Source organism: Oryx dammah, unplaced genomic scaffold, assembly GCF_014754425.2.
Source record: "Oryx dammah isolate SB20612 unplaced genomic scaffold, SCBI_Odam_1.1 HiC_scaffold_18, whole genome shotgun sequence".
NCBI lineage: Eukaryota > Metazoa > Chordata > Mammalia > Artiodactyla > Bovidae > Oryx > Oryx dammah.
Window position 1 is genome coordinate 99,209,935 of NW_024070202.1, and position 18,891 is coordinate 99,228,825.

General features: G+C 38.4%; 1 protein-coding gene across 4 annotated transcripts in view; it reads right to left on the reverse strand.

The window, feature by feature from the left end:
- Positions 1–1,978: 1,978 nt before the first annotated feature.
- CNOT4 (CCR4-NOT transcription complex subunit 4) overlaps positions 1,979–18,891 on the reverse strand; it is a 152,064-nt gene continuing 135,151 nt past the window's right edge. For 2 of the 4 annotated variants that reach the window (XM_040259942.1, XM_040259943.1), the window contains exons 11-12: positions 3,983–4,195; positions 1,979–3,304 (exon numbers count right to left, since the gene is read on the reverse strand). In XM_040259942.1, the coding sequence (XP_040115876.1) occupies positions 3,003–3,304; positions 3,983–4,195 (515 nt within the window). In that variant the 3' untranslated portion in view covers positions 1,979–3,002. The remainder of the gene's footprint in view (positions 3,305–3,982; positions 4,196–18,891) is intronic. The other 2 variants (XM_040259944.1, XM_040259945.1) reach the window with 2 other exon arrangements.

Consider the following 18,891-nt stretch of genomic DNA (forward strand, 5'->3'; position numbering starts at 1 on the left):
TGTCAGCAGTGCATCAGATCTAAGAACTGTGAGCCCAGAGACAGACATTGAGGGCTGTCAGGATCAAGATTCCTACTGCTGTTATGCCAGCAGACCGCCTAAATTGGTTCGGTCCAGATTCTTTTTTGCACTTATCTGATTTTGACCAAATGTAATGAAATTTCTTTTCTCCCCTCCATGACCTGGTGAATTGATCAGCTGACGCTTCTTTTAAACCATCCCATTCCCATAGGTCGGGCTTTGATCAACTCCAGAGGACTGGAGGGAAACCACAGAGAGCTTGGACACAGGAAAAGAGAGAGCAGACTACTCCGTCAGTCTCTGCCAGACGCCCAGGGTCAGGCTCACGGCAGCCCTGTCAGATGTCCCACTGGCATCCCTTTTCCAGGACTCACTCATGACCTTGCAGTCTTCCCCAGAACTGGCTTTATAAATTACCAGAGAAACTAAAGCCAAACGATGACCTAGAGAATCTGTTCAATTTATCTTCTAAAATCCTGGATCTGACAGTGATAATACTTCTCTTCCTTACACATTTAGGTTTTGGTTTGCAACTTAGCTTTTAAAAAAATGAAACAATGCATTATTCAGGGATATGTATGTCATGGCAAGACTTTAAAAAGAAAGATTAGCACAGATATCAAGATCATGGTTTTGTTGATGGGAAGGAAAGAAAATTGGAAAGGGAGAGATAGGAGGTCTTTCAAGATATTTTAGGTTCTATTTCTAACTGAGGTGGTAGGCATATAGGGTTTTATTATTCTTTAAATGGCATTTACATATTTTATAAGGTCTTCTGTATGTATGATTCATTAAGCATATACACAATCATAGCACATCCATGCAAAATAGAATTGCCCTCCTTTTACATTTTTATTGATATACCAACCCCCCTGGCCCAAATGCCCCAAAGCCTTGATTATAATTCACGACTACCTGATATTACTTGTGTGTTGGGCCACCACTCTGCAGCAAAAAGTAAAGATTTAGGCAACTGGAAGATGTAGGCAACTGAAGCAAAGCTTACAGACCAAAGAAAGCCTACAGCCTATAGTCTTCTCCTATCACAGGTTACACTGTAGTTAATTTTTTAAAATATAATTTGATGTTCACCCAGTCATGTCTACTATGGTGACATGTATTTGAGACAATCTGCTTCACATTCTTTGAAGATTGTTAAAAAATTTTTTTGGTATCAAATAGAAGTACAGATTAAAGGTAAGAAGAAGGCCAATCAACCCGAAAAAAACCAGAACGTAAAATCTCAAAAGATCTACTTAATTCATCCCACAAAGATCTGCTTAATGGAGGTAGCTGGAAATATACCAACTCCAGCTTTGGACTTCTGAATGTAACCCAATCACGCAGATTTCTAGCAACCTCATCCTCTCCGTTGGTCAGTGGTGTGACTCTCTCTCCCTCTTAGGTCCTCCCTAGAACAGCTGGTCACGAAAGACGCCTCTGTGGGTCTCCCGCATCAGTGTTTCTGATCTCTTCCTCTTTCCCGCCGCAGCGTGCACACGTGCTGCTACTTGGATGGCACCCTGCCTGCTGGCCCTGCCACATCTCCCCGAGACCACCACTGTCTCAGCATGCCACAGCCCATGTGCTCCTCTGTGGCACGTGAGGCTTCTCAGTTGGGAAAGTGTGGCCCACACAATGCAACAGCACAAAGCAGCATCTTCTACTGAAAGCCACTGGAAGAGGAACTCTTGAAGGTAAGATGGGCTGATCATCACACATGGCAACGCCTGACAGTAAGATTAATTTTTTCTCTAGTTTCTTCTTCTAACCCATCTTCCCTATTGTTGAAGATGTAAAATCCATGGATACACCCGATGACTGTTACCACAAAATGTTTCAAATTCACATGCAACAAAATGGAAAAACAAAAACAAGAACAACCCAAGGGTCATCATCAAGTTTTCTGTTTTATTTAAGATTTTAGTTTTAATTCTGAAGAAAGAGGTACATTTCCTTTTTTTTTTTTAGTTTTAGCATCAGGTTATAACCAGGTTTCTGTTTTCTTTTCTCCTGTCTTTTCAATACTGCACAAACGTCCAGAAACTACAGGGTTAATTAAAAGCTGCAGGCAAGGAGGTCAGAGATTTGCTCCTGATGGTGATCAGATGGCCCCAGAGCAGTGCTATCTCAGAGTGCCCTTAGTCAGGTGAATTTACGGTAAAAAGAAAAAAAGATTCTGACAGAGGAGAAAGATTGACAAAATCACTTATATTTCAGCTCTTATATATTATGCATAGGTATTAAATCTGTGAATACTTTTTTTCTTTAAAACATCTGAATTTATTTTAAATCTAAAGTCAAAATTTTTTCTCCTTTAAAAAAATCACTTCTCCCCTCCTTATAAACTCTTTAGCAACAGGCCAGTTACTACTACGGATCAATTTATCTTTCCATCAACTTCCAATAAATTCTTAAGCTTAACAACACAATCAAGTCCTCTCCATCAACTTGCCAAAATAATTAAAAATTAAATTAAAAGCATTTTCCCTGCAATAGTGATAAGCTGAATACAAGATGGATGCCAGGACCACTGCTTTCCCCCATGCATTTAGCAATCTCATTTCAACCTGGTTTTCAAACTTCTGCAGTTGATAATGCATTTACTTCACCTTTCCTAGAGATTAATCGTCATTTTCTGCTAAGCAGATTATATCATTATTATGAGCAACAGACAAACAGTAATTTTCTAAGTTTCGAGACTGCCCTTTGATTTTTTTTTTTTTTCCTCCTTAAAAAGGCATTTTTAGAAAACATTCAACAGTGTCACTTGAATGCTGGATCAACAGAAACTTTTACAATTAAAAAAGAAAGATGGTAATGACCCTGTGATCGCATTGCATCTAGGGGTAGGGAGAAAAAAAAAATTGATCAGGAACTGGATTCTTCAGAACATAAGAGATGAGAAGGGAGCTGTGGGTGGGCCGAGAGGGAGAAAACGGGGCGGGACAAATGCTGCGTTCTCCGGTGACTTCCCCCCACTAGTGGCGGTCCAGTGCTGAACTCTGTAATAAATCTGTGGGGGTTTTGCTGGGGGGTCTGAAGGCTGTCGGAAAGCCTGGGGGTGGGGAGTGAAAGCTGGAAGGGTTTGAAGGAGGAGGGTAGGGATTCCAACTGGCTCTGTGCAGAGGGATCTGTGTGCTGAAGGGGGCGCTGTGGTGGGTCTGTGACGGAGCAGCAGTGGGGCCGTCCATCTCTGTGAGGGCCTGAAGGGATTTTAGCCAGTGTGGAGGATTGTCATCTTGAAGAGAGTCTAAACTGTTTCCTGAAGATGCTGGAATACCTAAGGAGAGAAAACAAAACAAGAAGGAAGATGGTGAGTCTGTGCAGAGAGAATAAGAAATTCATCAAACAAAAAATTTTAAGGTGCTTAGTTTATCTAATAAGAAATGCAATTTTCAACTCCGTCCAAATAAGACGTTCTCAGCCTTACGTTGCTTTTATCCTCCACCCCAACGACCACGATTTATTGTCACACAAACCCACGCCTCCTCTTCAACTATACAGACATTATCCCCCCGTGTCACAGAGGTGGAGTTGCAAAAACCAGTCCCCAAGATTGCATGAAGGTATTTCCCAATTGTGCTTCTCCTTCTCTAGTAGGGATACACGGACCAGATAGCCTTATAATAGAGAGCTTTATGTTTTAAAGTGGAGTATGTTCCTTTAAGAGGATAAGTCAGATCCTTTTGTACTTTGAGACCTACAAAATACACGCTTGCTGTCAGACATGAGCACCTACTGACATCAAAGGAAGCAACCTATGTACCAAACGCCTTATTACACAACTAGGCCAACAGAGTTAAGAACTGAGGCTACATGACCCCAGAGGATCAAAGAAGCTGCCACACACTTGTGACTTTGGGGGAAGATTATGTTGACAAGACCTCTGCTATTAGATCACCTGTGCTAAAAACCAAACCGGTGGCAGTCAGAGGAGCTGAAGGAGCGAGAAAGTTACCTGTGATGATGGCTGGGTCTGTCCAGCTGCCAGGGTGGTCCCAACTCGGGCTGTCGGTGGTGGCAGTGTTGGACGCTGGTGCACTGTGGTTGGCGTTGGAGGGGGAGGAAGAATTGGGCAGTCCACCAAAGTTGATGTTAATGTTGGGTAGAAGTGCCCTTAGCCCGTCCTGCCATTCCTTCATATTTAAACTCTCTACAGAACTGCTGTTGTCTGGGAGATTTACCAACAAAAAAATGAAAGATAAAAAAAAAAAATAAAAAGCTGACGTTAGAAACATATGTTGTTCTTTTGTGGTTAAGTGGGAGAAGAATTATTCTTTCTTTATTGAGCATCTAGAATGGGTTGTCCTAGCAAGATAAACTTGGTTAGGATTTTGCTTGTGAGCTCAGAGCCCCTGAAATCAGTAAGGAAAAACTTGCTTAAGGATCAGGAGAGGGAGCTTCTTGTCCTGACAGATACTTTACCATTTGCTTTTGTAAGCCAACAGTCCAGTTTAAAGACTCAATGCTCCAGAGCATAATTTGGTTCCAGCTACATTATGAAGTTTCAGTTAGTGGGGCATGTAGCCAGCTGAGGTAATTTATGCTATACATAAAAAAAGCAAGCTTGTGAAGTTCAGTATAGGATTGTATTCTGAGCCCATTAAATGAAAAAAAAAAAGCCATTTTATGAAAAGCAAACATAAACCAATAGAAAAAAAATAATTAAGTTCTTCCTGATTATAAAACTGATCATGTATTTCAGAGGAGAAAGGCGTAATGAATAGGCTTTTGAATCTGAAAAGAGTATTTTTCCATTCGTCACAAAGGCCAAGGAGGCAGGGGCGAAGCTACCCTTTAAATGGAATCATTGCCAGTGGCCTGCCCACTCTGCCCTTAGAGTTCTACCAATCATTCACAACACAAGACCTGGAGTCCTACGGTTAGTTCCCTGGTTCTATTTATAAATAGCATCAAATATGATAAGATGCTATCAAGATAAAAAGGCTTTCATAAATTGTGACTAAACTCACTGGGTCTGCTACCATCCAGAATCCATACGGCATATAACTAATTGCTTGTTGGGAGGGGAAGGGTAAAAGTGTAATTACTACTTAGAATAACTGTCTTATTGAGACTAGCGCAGTAGGTCAAACTACAAACTGCAGTTCTTGAGAAGAGCACAGAAAACTGAGTTCTACAGAACTGATGAGAAATCACCATTAATGATGATGACGAAAATGGCACTTCATCAGGTACAGTCTAGGCTATTTGGTGGATTTAGTTTTCTTTTTATAATTTTTCCTTTGCCCCAATCACTGACCTATGCTAAATTAAAACGTTTCAGTCAGTGAAGCTTTTAACCCTACTGACATTATTTATAAGAAGATAGAAACTACAACCAAATGCAGCAAGTCATCTCTGAATTTACTAAAATGAAGAAGCAATCTACACCATACGAGTCAGTAGAAAGGAAAATAAATTCTTCAAACAAAATTCCAATTCACCATCAGTGTAATTTCCTAAGGCTCACCCTTCTATTTGCATCCTACCTCATACTTGCACTGTGTTGTACAATTCACAAAGCACTCTCACAGTCATTATTTCATTTGATGCTTATGTTGTGAGGTATGCAGAGCAGGAAGAATAGTGTGCATTTAACAGATAAAGAAACAGACTCTAGAATAATTTGTCCAAGTCACATAACTTATATAGTTAACACTTGAAAGCCAGACCTTAGCTGAGATTTTTTTTTAAGTAGCACCAAGCTTTAGATTTTATATAGACTATTTACCTTGTATTTGTATAGTCTATTATTTAGCTTTTTAACAGGTCAAATGTTTAAGGCAAATCCCAGGGGCCTGTGAGACTCAGGATGAAAAGGAAGCAAAAAAAACACAGAAACATTATAGAATGTCCATCAGTCATGACTTGCAGAAGAAATATTTCACTGAAGGAACAAATGAGACTTGGCAGCCAGGGTGAAAAAATTCTAACCAACAACACAACCATCAGTCTCCTCTTGGCTCCAACTTCATGAGGCATTAACAAAATCACACTAATAAAGTCCTAGAACACTCTCAAGTACAAGGTTTGGAGGCTACGGCACATTCTAACCTTTAAAGTAGTCACACTATCAGACTGAATAACTTAACTTGGTTTCAGTTAATCAAAAATTGAATTCTAAATAAGGAAAACTTCACAGGAGGGGAAAAAAAAATCTCCCTGATATAAAAAGGTGATGTACAACTACATGGGAACACTTTAAGGAAGATTAAAGCCCTTGAATTTTAGGTAGCCAAACTCAGCAAGAAACCTATGAAGACAAACTGAGGTTCCCTCTTCTACTGCACTGGGAAAAGAAAAAAAAACCCATTACTTAGTAAAAACCCATTTTCTCCTTACTTTTGCTTTACATTTAGTGAAAGCTGGACTAAGGAACTCTGCATTAACAGAATAACATTTGCATCTATATAAAGTTTACTTGAAAATTAGTATCACAATAAAATCAAAGATATCTGCTCACAGGCAGGAGGTATATGGGAACTTCCCATATTCCACTCAATTTTGCTGTGAACTTAAAAAATCCTCTAAAAAATAACATCTATTTTCTCTGATTTTAGGCTAATGAAATCAAGCAAGAGTATGTTAGCCAAAGACACTCACAGATGGCACATGATATAGAAACAACGAGGAACTTAGATCCTCCCAAGGCGAACTATGATTATTAAATACCTTGGGAAATAAATTAGCTAGTTTATAATTCTTACAATCTTGCTAAAAAACAAAGTCATGTATGTGCCTAGACATCATGGGAGCCTGACAGCATGGCTGGCTGGCTTGCAGTGAAGTTGCAAGTGTCGCAGGAAGTGGACTGACATCATTAGCTCAGGGTACAGGACCACTATTCTCAGCTGCTTGCAAAAAGTTTTCTTCACTGTTTTCTCTACTATTGCTATGCCAAGTGTTGGCACAAAGAAAGACCAAGAAAAAGGAAATCAGATAAATCCATCAAAACTTCAAGAGCCACACCTGTAATCACCTACTCTACCTCCCTGCCCACATTCCCACCCCACCTCTGGCCCAAATCTGTTCTGGCTGAGAGGGCTTCTGGTAATTCCATTCCTTGCAATACATGTGGCAGGGCAGATGAACCTCGGCACAACTGACATTCAGGAGAAATGACAGTTCGTTTCTCATCACACGGGGGCTGTCCTCTGCCCTGCAGGTGTTTAGCAGCACTGCTGGATGCTAGTAGGTCCTATGCACAACACCCCCAACCCCCCCACCGCCGATTCTGACAATGAGAAATGTCTCCAGACATTGCCAGATGGCTACTGGGGTGCGGAGAGGCAAAATTATCCCTTGTTGACAACCACTGACACAAAGGAAGTTGATTCCTTTGTTTCTAGGACTCTAAACAATTCCATTCGAACACACATTTCCTTTTAAATAGTAACCTGGATGCAACCTGATGCGACTTCATTTCCCTTTGCTTATACAGGACTTCACACTGCCATATAAATTCACTATGTACAAGTCAATAGCTGTAATGGAGAAAACACTGGGCTGAAAATTGCAGATAGCTTCTATAAGGCAACCGTAATTAACATAACCTTGAACATATAAGTGCATGCAAGTCTCTTAATATGCCAGGACCCTATTTTATAACATCTGCTTTTTTCTCTTATAAGGATCAAATAAGAGAAGGAAAAGCAATCTGAAGCCCATTTATTACTTGATAAATGCCTAACAACAATTTTTTTTTAAATACTCAATACTGAATAGATAGTAGTTTCCGAAAAGTCAAGGTAAGAACATTTCTCAGTTGCCAGGAAGTGGCTCTGTGCACAATAGTCTCCTCCTAGGAATGTAGAGCTGATATCCAGCATTCTCCCAGAGGTGCTGTGCAGTCAACCTAACTAATAAGCCTTCTCACCACCAACACAGTACAAAGACAAACAAGACATGAGAAAGCCCTTTAAACTTTCCGTAAGCAGGGACTTCCCTGGTGGTCCAGTGCCTAGGACCCTGTGCTCCCAACGCAGGAGGCCCAGGTTTGATCCCTGGTCAGGGAACTAGATCTCACACGCCACAGCTAAGACCTGGAGCAGCCAAATAAATGAACAACAATAAACTTACCATAAGCAAACTACAATGAAAATCATGTCACCGAACATACTTTATACTAAACGATACTAATTTTACTGTTCACGTATTTAATTAGAAGCAGCATAATACACTGGGCTTCCCTGGTGGCTCAAATGGTAAAGAATCTGCCTGCACTGTGGGAGACCTGGGTTTCAGCCCTGGGTTGGAGATCCCCCGGAGGAGGACATGGCAGCCCACTCCAGTACTCTTGCCTGGAGAATCCCGTGGACAGGGGAGCCTGGCGGGCTGCAGTCCATGCGGTCGCAGAGTCGGACACCACTGACTAAGCACAGCACAGCATAATACATTAGGGAAGGATTGTGTATTTTTAAGGGACTGCTGATATGTTTAAATGTTTTATGATGTTAAAATTTTACTTTCAATTTATAATTTTCAAATATGTACAAAACAACTATTTTCGGTTCTAAATAATTCGAGGGCAGGAGAGCAGGTGAAGTTGTTTGTAGTAGTTTTATTTTTTAGAACAGAACTCAAAGACAGAATTTAAAGCACTTTCAAGATGCCTTATATCACATTCTCATACTCCTCTGTATAAGAAATATCAGTATACTTCGACTTACCTAGCTCAGAACACATTTTATTAAGGAAGAAATTATAGTTAAAATTCTGCCAGTTTGCTGGTAGCCTAAGACTCGGTCCGTAACAAGCCGGTCATTACGCATTAAGCAAGATGACAAGTCTAGTTTTTAGCAACAACAGAAAATGTATGTGTTAAGGCTGCCAAAATAAAAGTCAAAGCAACTACTTAGTGAATCCTACGGTACGCAGGGAGGACAAAGCCCTATGCCTTAACTCCTGTTCTTAAGCAGCTTAAAGTCTAGATAGTGAGACAAAGCAAACACGGGAAAAAGCTCAACAACCACAGTCTGTAAAACCAACAGAAGAAATGTCATGGGGTTGTACATGATTAACAAATGCTATAAAAGTTTAGTAAAAAGAGCGGCTAGGTAGGCACACGTGTAGAAATGTGGGTGAAAAAGCTGTAGCCTCTCATTCATGGAGTTTAAAGTTCAGATGCCCTGAGCCTGAAAAATCCATGACATGTTAAAACTATCTTTGGCGTTTTTACATACCTAGCCCAACTATTTGCTAGAAAATACACATGAAGATGCATTTTATAAGCAATGATTATAACATATTACAAAACCAAATTAAGCTGTGTTCTGACATCAAGCCTTTCACAGAAAATCAAAAGCAGGAAAAGCTGAATGGCTTTAGGTAAAAGCACACATTACAGCAGCCAAGTGGATTTCTCTCCTTTCTGTTCATCAGATTAACTGCAATATGTTATTATAAAATGTAAAACTTTGCTACAGAGAACAAGACTGTGGGAAAATCTGCTCCTTATGATAAATCATCACTGGTGATAAGCCAGTGATTTCTTCTGGCTTGCATAAAATCTTTATCTAAGAGAAAAATTTTCAAATTGGTTATACAGACTGCAAGGAGCCCTAAGGAAGAAGTTAAGGGGATAAGAGCAGAAGGACAACACATCTGCTCCCACCTCCTGATTTCAACTTATTTCACATTTCAGGGTAGCAGGTAAGATTGCATTTGAAAAACAAGACCTGCTAAGATAGAAGACAGAAGATCTATGTATAATAACAAGGTGAAATAAAACACACTTAACGGAGAAGGCAATGGCACCCCACTCCAGTACTCTTGCCTGGAAAATCCCATGGACGGAGGAGCCTGGTGGGCTGCAGTCCATGGGGTCGCTAAGAGTCGGCACAACTGAGCGACTTCACTTTCACTTTTCACTTTCATGCATTGGAGAAGGAAATGGCAACCCACTCCAGTGTTCTTGCCTGGAGAATCCCAGGGACGGGGGAGCCTGGTGGGCTGCCGTCTATGGGGTCGCACAGAGTCGGATACAACTGAAGTGACTTAGCAGTAGCAACAGCAAGGGGAATCCTAAAATAAAAGGCCTTTCCAAGTTTTTGTTTCCTCGAATACAATATATACCACCAAGTCATGATTTTATCTCCACTTGGCATTCTTGCCTCTACCTTCTCTTTGGTTCCCCTCCACAAGGTCTTTTTATTATAAACACATAGTTCTTATTAATTAAACTAGCTAGATGCAACTACAGTCACAAATCTACCAATTTCTCCACTTGCCTGTTGGGGCAGGGACAACTGGTCCACGTATTCAGCCCTGATCCTTTCGTTACTCTGTTCCGGCCGACAGTCCCTAGGACCAGAGACCTCTTACTTCAAGTTAAATATCTGTTAGCAGTCTCAGCTGGGAAGTAGTCACTGAGAGTTCCAGTCCCAAAACATTCCTAAAAGAGTTTATTCTCTTCAATTTTTAATTCTTATTGCACCGCTACTCCCCAAAGTCTCCTCAATCTGATCTTGTTTTCTAAAAAGCTTTAATCTTCCTTGTCTTTACTGCTGTCCTTTATAGTTCAAAGTCAGAAGCTACTTCGAAAGGCAGGTTACTTAGTGAAACAAATCTTTCTTGGTACAAGGGGCTGTCTATCAGAAATTTAGTTCCCATTATGATTAATTCTTGCTACTTAGATTCTCAAATATTTTTAGGATACTGAGTATGGCCTGTCTCAGTCACTCTAGCCCTTGCTAAACTCCCCGCCTCCCCTAACCCTGTTAGATATTAACTACTATGAGTTTGGGGATGGAGTCTATCTCCATCAGTATATGATTTCAAGAAAAGCCTAAACTTTCTCATACTTCAACATACCTCTAAGCAACTGAAATAGAAATGAATTATGCTCATCCTATATATAAAACCAAACTTTAAAAAGTACACAAAATTTCTCCTATCAGAACTTAAAGAAAGCCTTTATGATACAGGCATGCTGTTCTCTAAGACAGTCACAACAATCATTTCAATTTATTAACTAAAATGTGAATGAATTCTTTCCAACAGATTTATAAAATCAGTTTATGAAAAAAAAAAAAAAAGCTATTCCATCTGAACAAAAAGAACTGATCCTCAGATTTTCTCGAATTATGCTCGTTATATAAAGCAAAACAGACCACTACTGCACAGCACATTTGCTGGGGCACAACATCTTAAGGGTTTAATAGATCTGAAAGTAGAGATTAAGTGAAACATTCTAAGAACTCAGAGTAGAAATGACACAAACAGCAAAAGAGAGGCCCCGAGGATCAGCTAAATATGATTTAGGCTTTCTGGACTGTCTCTACTTCCCTCCTTTCTCCTTGTCTAGAATGCTTTCCTGATCTCTTCAATTAATCTTTACTCTTTCAAAAGTCCAAGTCTTCCCCAGAGATGATCCTGGATGAGGGTCCTGTGGTCTGAAGCGCACAGCAGCCGCACACTGTGCTGTGACATCCAGTACACTCTTACGTGTACTCTCATCTTCTCTCACAACTCTACTGACACGCCTGAAGGAGGCTGGCTTATACCTTCTTGAGCATACAGCTCAGTGTCTTATAAACATGATATGCTTCAAGATACTTGCTGAATCAAAGACCCAACTTGAGAGGAACTGAAAAACCACCTTCCCCGAAAAGGCCTATTTACATAATATCTGTATAATGCAGCGATTCGACCTGTTTTACCAAAAAGTGTGCAAATCCTTCTGAAAGTAGGAATCAGCTAAGTTTGGGGGCCCAAAAGGCCTCTCTGAAGAAAAGAGGCCACTAAAATATGCTTTCAATAGTGCTTGAGATATCAAAACAAAAATAAATATAACTTTTAAAATCCAATTTACCAAAATAAGTCAAGAATACTTAAAAAAAAGATATTCTAACATTATATGCCTGAGACAGTAAACAGGCCTATTAGCTATATTCTATCCATTTTTCTACTCTAGACACTATTCACTCACTATGCACTTTATGTACTTGATATCCTAGTACCAACAATCCAATGAGTCAAGTAGTAGTTTCATTTTATAAACGAGAAGACTAAGTTGATTCTGGAAAATGAAACTGCTACCTAGCCCAGTTGGTACTAGGATATCAAGTACCTAAAGTTCACAGTGAGTAAATAGTTCAAAAGCGCTGAAGTCAGTAATCATATCTATTCTGATTCCAAAGTGTGTGTTCTCACCACCAAGCACATTACCATCCAGTCTGTGTCTTGGCAGGACTCACAGGCCAAGAGAAAGGGAGGGCAGACATGTTTAAAAAACAATATGGCGTGTGATAATAAGTACTGTGATATGAACAAAGTCCTGTGGGGCATAAGGAAGAAAATGAACAACTGTGCCTTTCTGCATGCAGGATAAATGATGGCTGGAGAAGCTCAGCGGAAGAGAAGCTGATATGGAAAAGGGAAAGGCATTCCATATTGAACAGAGAGCAGCAGAAGCAGCTAATCACAAACCACAATATATGGTACAATACACATAGATGTGCTTTGCACAATGTATACTTGTCTCTTCTAGAATGTTCCTACAAGGATCTATAAGTTTGTTTTTGAAGAAGAATCAGATCCTTTAATGAAAGCCGGGAAAACATTTAGATGTTTGCTTTATGAAGGATCTGAAGAAGCAAAATCTATTTAAGGAAAAAAAGAAAAAACAAACACAATAGGAAAAAGTATCTAGAGAAAGGAGTCTATATATAAAGCCTCACTTAGAATGAGGAAAAAGGCAACTGAGAAGTCAATGAAGGAGAAGACAATACATTCTTAGAAGCATTTTTAGGTGGAACCTGAACCAGAATACACAAAACTAAACGATGGGAGGGACAAAAATCCAATGTAAGGAACTGACAAAACCTGAAGTTGGAAGCTTGAAAGAAAGCATTTAAGTGAGCATGAAACTAAGAACTATGAACAAAAGCCCTATGAGGACATCCAAGGATGACTGAGGGAGCTTACCACCCAGGAGAAGATACGTGGATCCATCAGAATATGATTTCACCCAATTGCATATTATTTCTCATGAAAAATGACCCCAAATGCAAACAGTAGAGCAATACTTGCAAAACCTCTGAGATCTGATTCTGCCAGGAGAAAATAAACCTGATAAAATTCATCTCCTGACCCCCGCCTTTCCCAAAGTGGAAACAGAGGAGAAATTTTCTTCTGGACTTCTGACCAACACAGCACAGGTTGGCTATTGTGAATACAATAGAAGCCCTAAAGTGTGTGACATAACGTTAGGGCTTTAGGAAGCAAGGAATGAGACTAGCTGATGGAGTTCTTGGATGGCTGACATCCTGGCTGCTTTTGTAACCACCTCAGTGAATTGCATTCGCTTGTCTATCAGCTTTTTCTACTACACTGCGAGTTCCTTCAGAAAGGGCCTTGTTTGATCCTCTTTGTGTACAGTGAACAGTTTCTGAACCTCAAGAGGTATGTTTTCTAAATGACGAGCCCTGAACATTTGCTTCCAGTTTTTTTGAGAAAACGTCTTTCCAAAGAAGGTTGTTTTTTTTTTTTTAAAAGAAAAAGAAAGGTGGGTCAGTGTGGTCCCGCAGTTATAGGAGGCAGTGATTCACAGACGATAGAAGATGCAAAATATGAACATTCTGACTATGCAATAAATAATCTAATAAGGAAAATAAACTGGGGCAAAATCTAAAGAAACTAGTTCTTGTGCAGGGAGAGTCTCATGGGATAAGATGTGGAAAGCTGGATAGAGTTATGTAACCTACCTGTGGATAAGAGTATCATAATCCTTGAGGATTAAAATCAGAATCCATAATGATCTGAAGCTTGTGAAAAATGCTGAAGGCAAAAAACAAAACAAAACAAAACAAAAAGCTAAGTTTGGAACAGAAGAAAATTAGGAAAAGGCAATGGCTCAGCCTGTCATAATGTTAAGTCCTGAGGAAAGTCAGAGCTATGTAGCTCCATCTTCATTCTGCCTCCTTCCATCTTCTTTATAAAAGAGCATGATCCTCAAACCAGAAAGGGCTGAATAAGCAACGTGGAGACAGAACTGTAAGTCACAAGAGATACAAAGACAGTAAGCAAATCTACTCAGTTTCAGTAAGCTTAAAATTTCTAGGTGCAACATGGGTTCTCTTCTAGGGTATTCATCCTCAAGAGACGTCATCACAAAACCATTGTTAAGAGAATTACAAGGAAAGAAAGAAAAGTCAGCTCTGTAAACTAAATGCTTAAATTGGGTTCTGGGGAAAATTTTGAAACAGACTGAAAGACACCTGATTTCTTTAGAAGTGAACATGAGAGGTTTTGCAAGCACTGCTCTACTGTTTGCATTTGGGATCATTTTTCATGAGAAATAATATGCAACATTTTGGACTAAAACCTCTGCTCCTTTCCTAATGAAATACACAGGAAATTTAACTTTGAGGTGAACAGCAGTCGTGAAGGCAGCTTCCACTGACAATTGTTTCCCACTGGAAATGTCCTCCTTCTAAATTCCGGGATCCATTTCCTTTCTTCTTCTGTTGCCTGCCCAAACTCAAAGACTTCATCGCTAAACTTCATTTCTATCCCACCAACACATCAATGTCATAAAACAAATGGAATAGAGCAGTCAATGAAAGCCAAAATGCATTCCCATCAAGAACCAACCATATAAAAGTAATTTATTCTTTGGACAGACTTTCAATGATATAACTATGATATATCTTGAATTCAGCAATTTCTGGAAGTTTTTTAATGGTAACCTTTTGGTATAAGATTCTACAGCATGGATGACAGCAGTGTTTAGATGAACTGTCACAGAGCTAAAGACACTGTGTGTTAGTCTGAAAGTTCCTGAGAAAGTGCTTGGATTATCTTTGACTCCATGCTTCTGATTATACTTAACAAAGCCCACAAAGTTTATTTAAACATGCAAACAAAAAGCCAATTCTACAGATGACAGAATCAATAATTAAAACTACAACTATTCTTAAATCAAAATCCTTAAACTCTTCACTATTAATGTTACTAATAACATTTATCTCTCACTTTATAATCACATAGTCTCATATGATAAACTTGTTAAGATGGTAATATACAAACAAGGGTACACTCTACATCAAATCCAAACACACAATTTAACATGGTTACATTCAGGTTTTTAAAAATACATTTGGGAAGTACAGGATGGAAGAGATCTAACTAACCAGTCACATGTATGAAAAAAGGTTTAGTAGTTTTACTTGCACCATTTCATAACAATTAGGTAATATAATTTTTTTAAATAACATTAAACCCACATAAATAGATGTGAAATGTCCAAATTATCAACTGTATGACACTGAGCCAATCACAAATGATAACCACTCTGAGCCTCAGTTTCCTCATTCACAAAATAGGGATAATATTTACTCCACATGATATTTTTATAAAGAGACTGTGTAAACTATAAAGCAATATACAAATATTAGTAATAAGAAAAGTGTTGATAAAGTAGATTCTCTAATCACATCTGGATTATTAAAGTATGACCGCCACATTTCAAGAAAGCCATTCAATGTCATGTCAAAATATGTGGAGGAGAAATAGACTAAAGAGAACTAGAAACCATGTTAAATGCGAAAAGGTTAAAAGGACTAAGGATGTTTCATCTATGTCTAGAAGTTACTAGACAAGTGGATACTGCCTTCACATATTTGAGAAGAAGCATAAATGGGAAAAAGATTTTGGTTTAGCCAAGAAAAAAACATTCTTTAACAATCATAAGTTCCCTAATGAGAGCACCCTGTTTATGAAAAATATTAAGTTCCCCAAGTAGCTCTTCAGTACTCACATAAGTAGAGTTCTAGAAAATAAGGTATTTATAAAGGCTTTCTGAATTGTGTGTATATGTCTGTATCACAAATGAGACACTGGAGGTAAAAAGGGTTATTGGTTAGGTGAAATTTTGTAAAGCTTGTGTGTATGGAGGAGGGAGCACGGTGGTCTTGGGAAAATAAGGAGTAGTCACAAGCTGAATTTTCAGAGTTCAGAGGTAGAGAAGATAGAAGGACTGATCATGGAGTGATGAGGCAAATCGTTAACACTGAACTGAGGATCACAGTTCAACAAAGAGATAAGATAACTTATTTGTAAACGAATCTGATTAATGTCTCCACAAGTCTAGATTTAACACAAAGCAGATCCAGATCCAGGCTTTGCATACCTCCAAAAATAATCAGATACAAACATCACCCTCTCAACCACAAGTTTTCATTCAGCAAACGTTTACTGGCTATGTCTGGGGCTTGATGCTGTAACATTCTGCAGCAGCGTCCTACAAGTCATGCTGTTCTGCTTATTTTCTATTTCTTCAGCGGATCACTGGAGTTTGGTTATTTTGAAGAAAGCAGCGATAGCTTTCGATGGTTTAGTACCAATAAAATATTTTTTAAGGGAGTGTAAGTTCCCTTCGGGCTTACATTCAGACCAAAGTATCTTGGTACCCATGCAAGAAATCCTCATAGGGTTATATGTCCATTGAAATTTTAAGACTTTTTATGTTCATAATCTTGCAAATTTAAAGATTTCTAAATTTTCTAAAAGTTATTAAAAAACACTAAAGCCAGTTTTTGCTTCATTTGATTATTACACAGCTCACTTTTGTTTTGACAGTGAAGATCAGTCAGTCTCATCTTTTTCTGAAGGATGGCTCCTATCTTAAGGGTTTATATCAAAGACACAAAAATACCCTCAAAAGATGACTAAAAATTATCCATGCTCTGAAATATGATTTTCCATGCTCTGAAATATAAACCCACCATGAGCTTTATTTTTAGAAAGTTATCTTTTTGGCATTAAAGTAAGAATTAATTTTTAGAAAAAAAATTATTTTAGGAAATGAAGTCCTCATTATTATACTAAAACTAAATGAAACAGATAATGGGTATGTATGGTCATAGTAATAAACACTTCCAACCAAACAGATCAAGCATACATCTTTCTTCTTCACTGTACTATTTTCACAAACCAGAGGTATTTGTTAAAATTGTTTTGAGGTTGTTTTATAAATAAACATTTGATTTTTCAAAACAAGAATATAAATTGAAATTTACTTATTCTTTTATTTTCACATACATATGTGAAATTTATGAGCTAAAAAAAAGATTATTTTGCTTTTTCTTCCTCACTATTTATACTGTGGAAAATACATATATTTTCTTGCTTTCAGTTTTTCAAATAATGCCTCAATTTAAAGAGATTTAATCCTAATAAGACTGTATTCTTTTCAGACCTATAAAAGATAATACTCCTTTGGAGGACAGCATTTCAAAAGGCCTACCTGCTGATGAATTTAAACAGCTATATGCCTACCATCAGGTTCACTAAGTGGCCTTAGTTTTAAAATTAATTTAAAATATATATTTAAGTGTTCATCCTTGGCTATGATTTATTGTAGTTCAACTGGCAAAGAATGCCAGATATAGTCTTGACAGACCAATTCTCAATCAGTGTTGAAGAAAGGAAAGCAAGAAGGAAAAGAGAGAAAGATCAGATGAAACAGTCTTAAAATAAAATATAAATTATATATTTAGTCTTAAATATAAATTAGAAACAACAATTCCTATTTCACCATCTCCTGGAGCTTTATACAGAACTAGAATTTTTAGTGGAAAAAAATTAGCTTTATTAAACATCACATATATTTGTGAAACACTGAATTTCAGTAGTATTGTCCAGAAAATATTTTTAAAGAGCTAGAATTACTTAGAAGTAAAAGTAAGTGAATAACGGCAATCTAGTAAAGTAAAAAGTCTACCAATCAGCCATTTGTTACTCAATCTACTCCTGAATAATGGCAATCTAGTCGAGTGAAAAGTCTACCAATCAGACATTTGTTACTCAATCTACTCCCAACCCAGACTGTGCATTGTGCTTAAATGTGCTGTTTTGATTTTTAAGAGAGAACAAAGAGACTGACTGAGAAGGAAATGGGGAGGTAAATGACCATAGAGACACTGAGTGAACACTCAGGAACCTGACAGAGCCCTGTCTTCTCTTCTGAAAAGGGAAAATTCGGGCCTGTCAAGGGTCCTACAAGGGTATCACACAGAAGTGCCCCTTAAAATCTAGTTAAGACCTCCCCCTCTAACTGTGGTCAGTTACACAGAGAAAGAAAGAAGCAATTTCTTCTTTGCCCAAAGGAAGAAAAACTAGACAGAGAGGTGAGCACAAGCTACCAGAATAAGACTCACAGCGGTCAAGAACTAAAACCAGAAAGCATGTTATAAAACAAAACTTGCAGGGTTGTATGTATTTATTTAGAAATTATCAAAGATCTTTGCTTAGTTCAGGAATAGGCTTCATTCCAATCACCTGCCATTTAAAATAAAGGTGAGGTTTTGCAGCACTGACTCAAGAAATGTCATTCCTATCTGGGACTAGGGCTGGGGAAGACTATGGTTAGGTTAATCAGTGAATGTTAATAGTTTAGATGTAAAAATGAACCCCCAAAACCCATCAGTTCAGTCGCTCAGTTGTATCCAACTCTTTGTGACCCCATGATTCACAGTCCATACCTGGTAGCAAATCACACCCTAAGTGAGGGATGAGGGAATAGGGCTATCAGTAATCCATAATCACAAATTTTAATAAAATATTATTTTAATAGAGACAACATAAGTTAAATAACACTCAGCTTAAGGTCAGTAAGAAATCTTCCTACTTTGTTGATGAAGTCATAACCCAGAGCCTCCTTTTCCTTTAGCTGAATACTCAATTTATAGACATAATAAAGAAAAAACAAAAAGAATGGCTTCAGTGTCAGTTTTCTTGCCAATGCCAACACATAAAACAACGTTTAAAAACATTCCAGCAATATTCCAGATTACTACGCTCTGCTCCATAGACACACTACTTCCATACACAAGACTGATGACAACAGAGTAGAAATGCTAG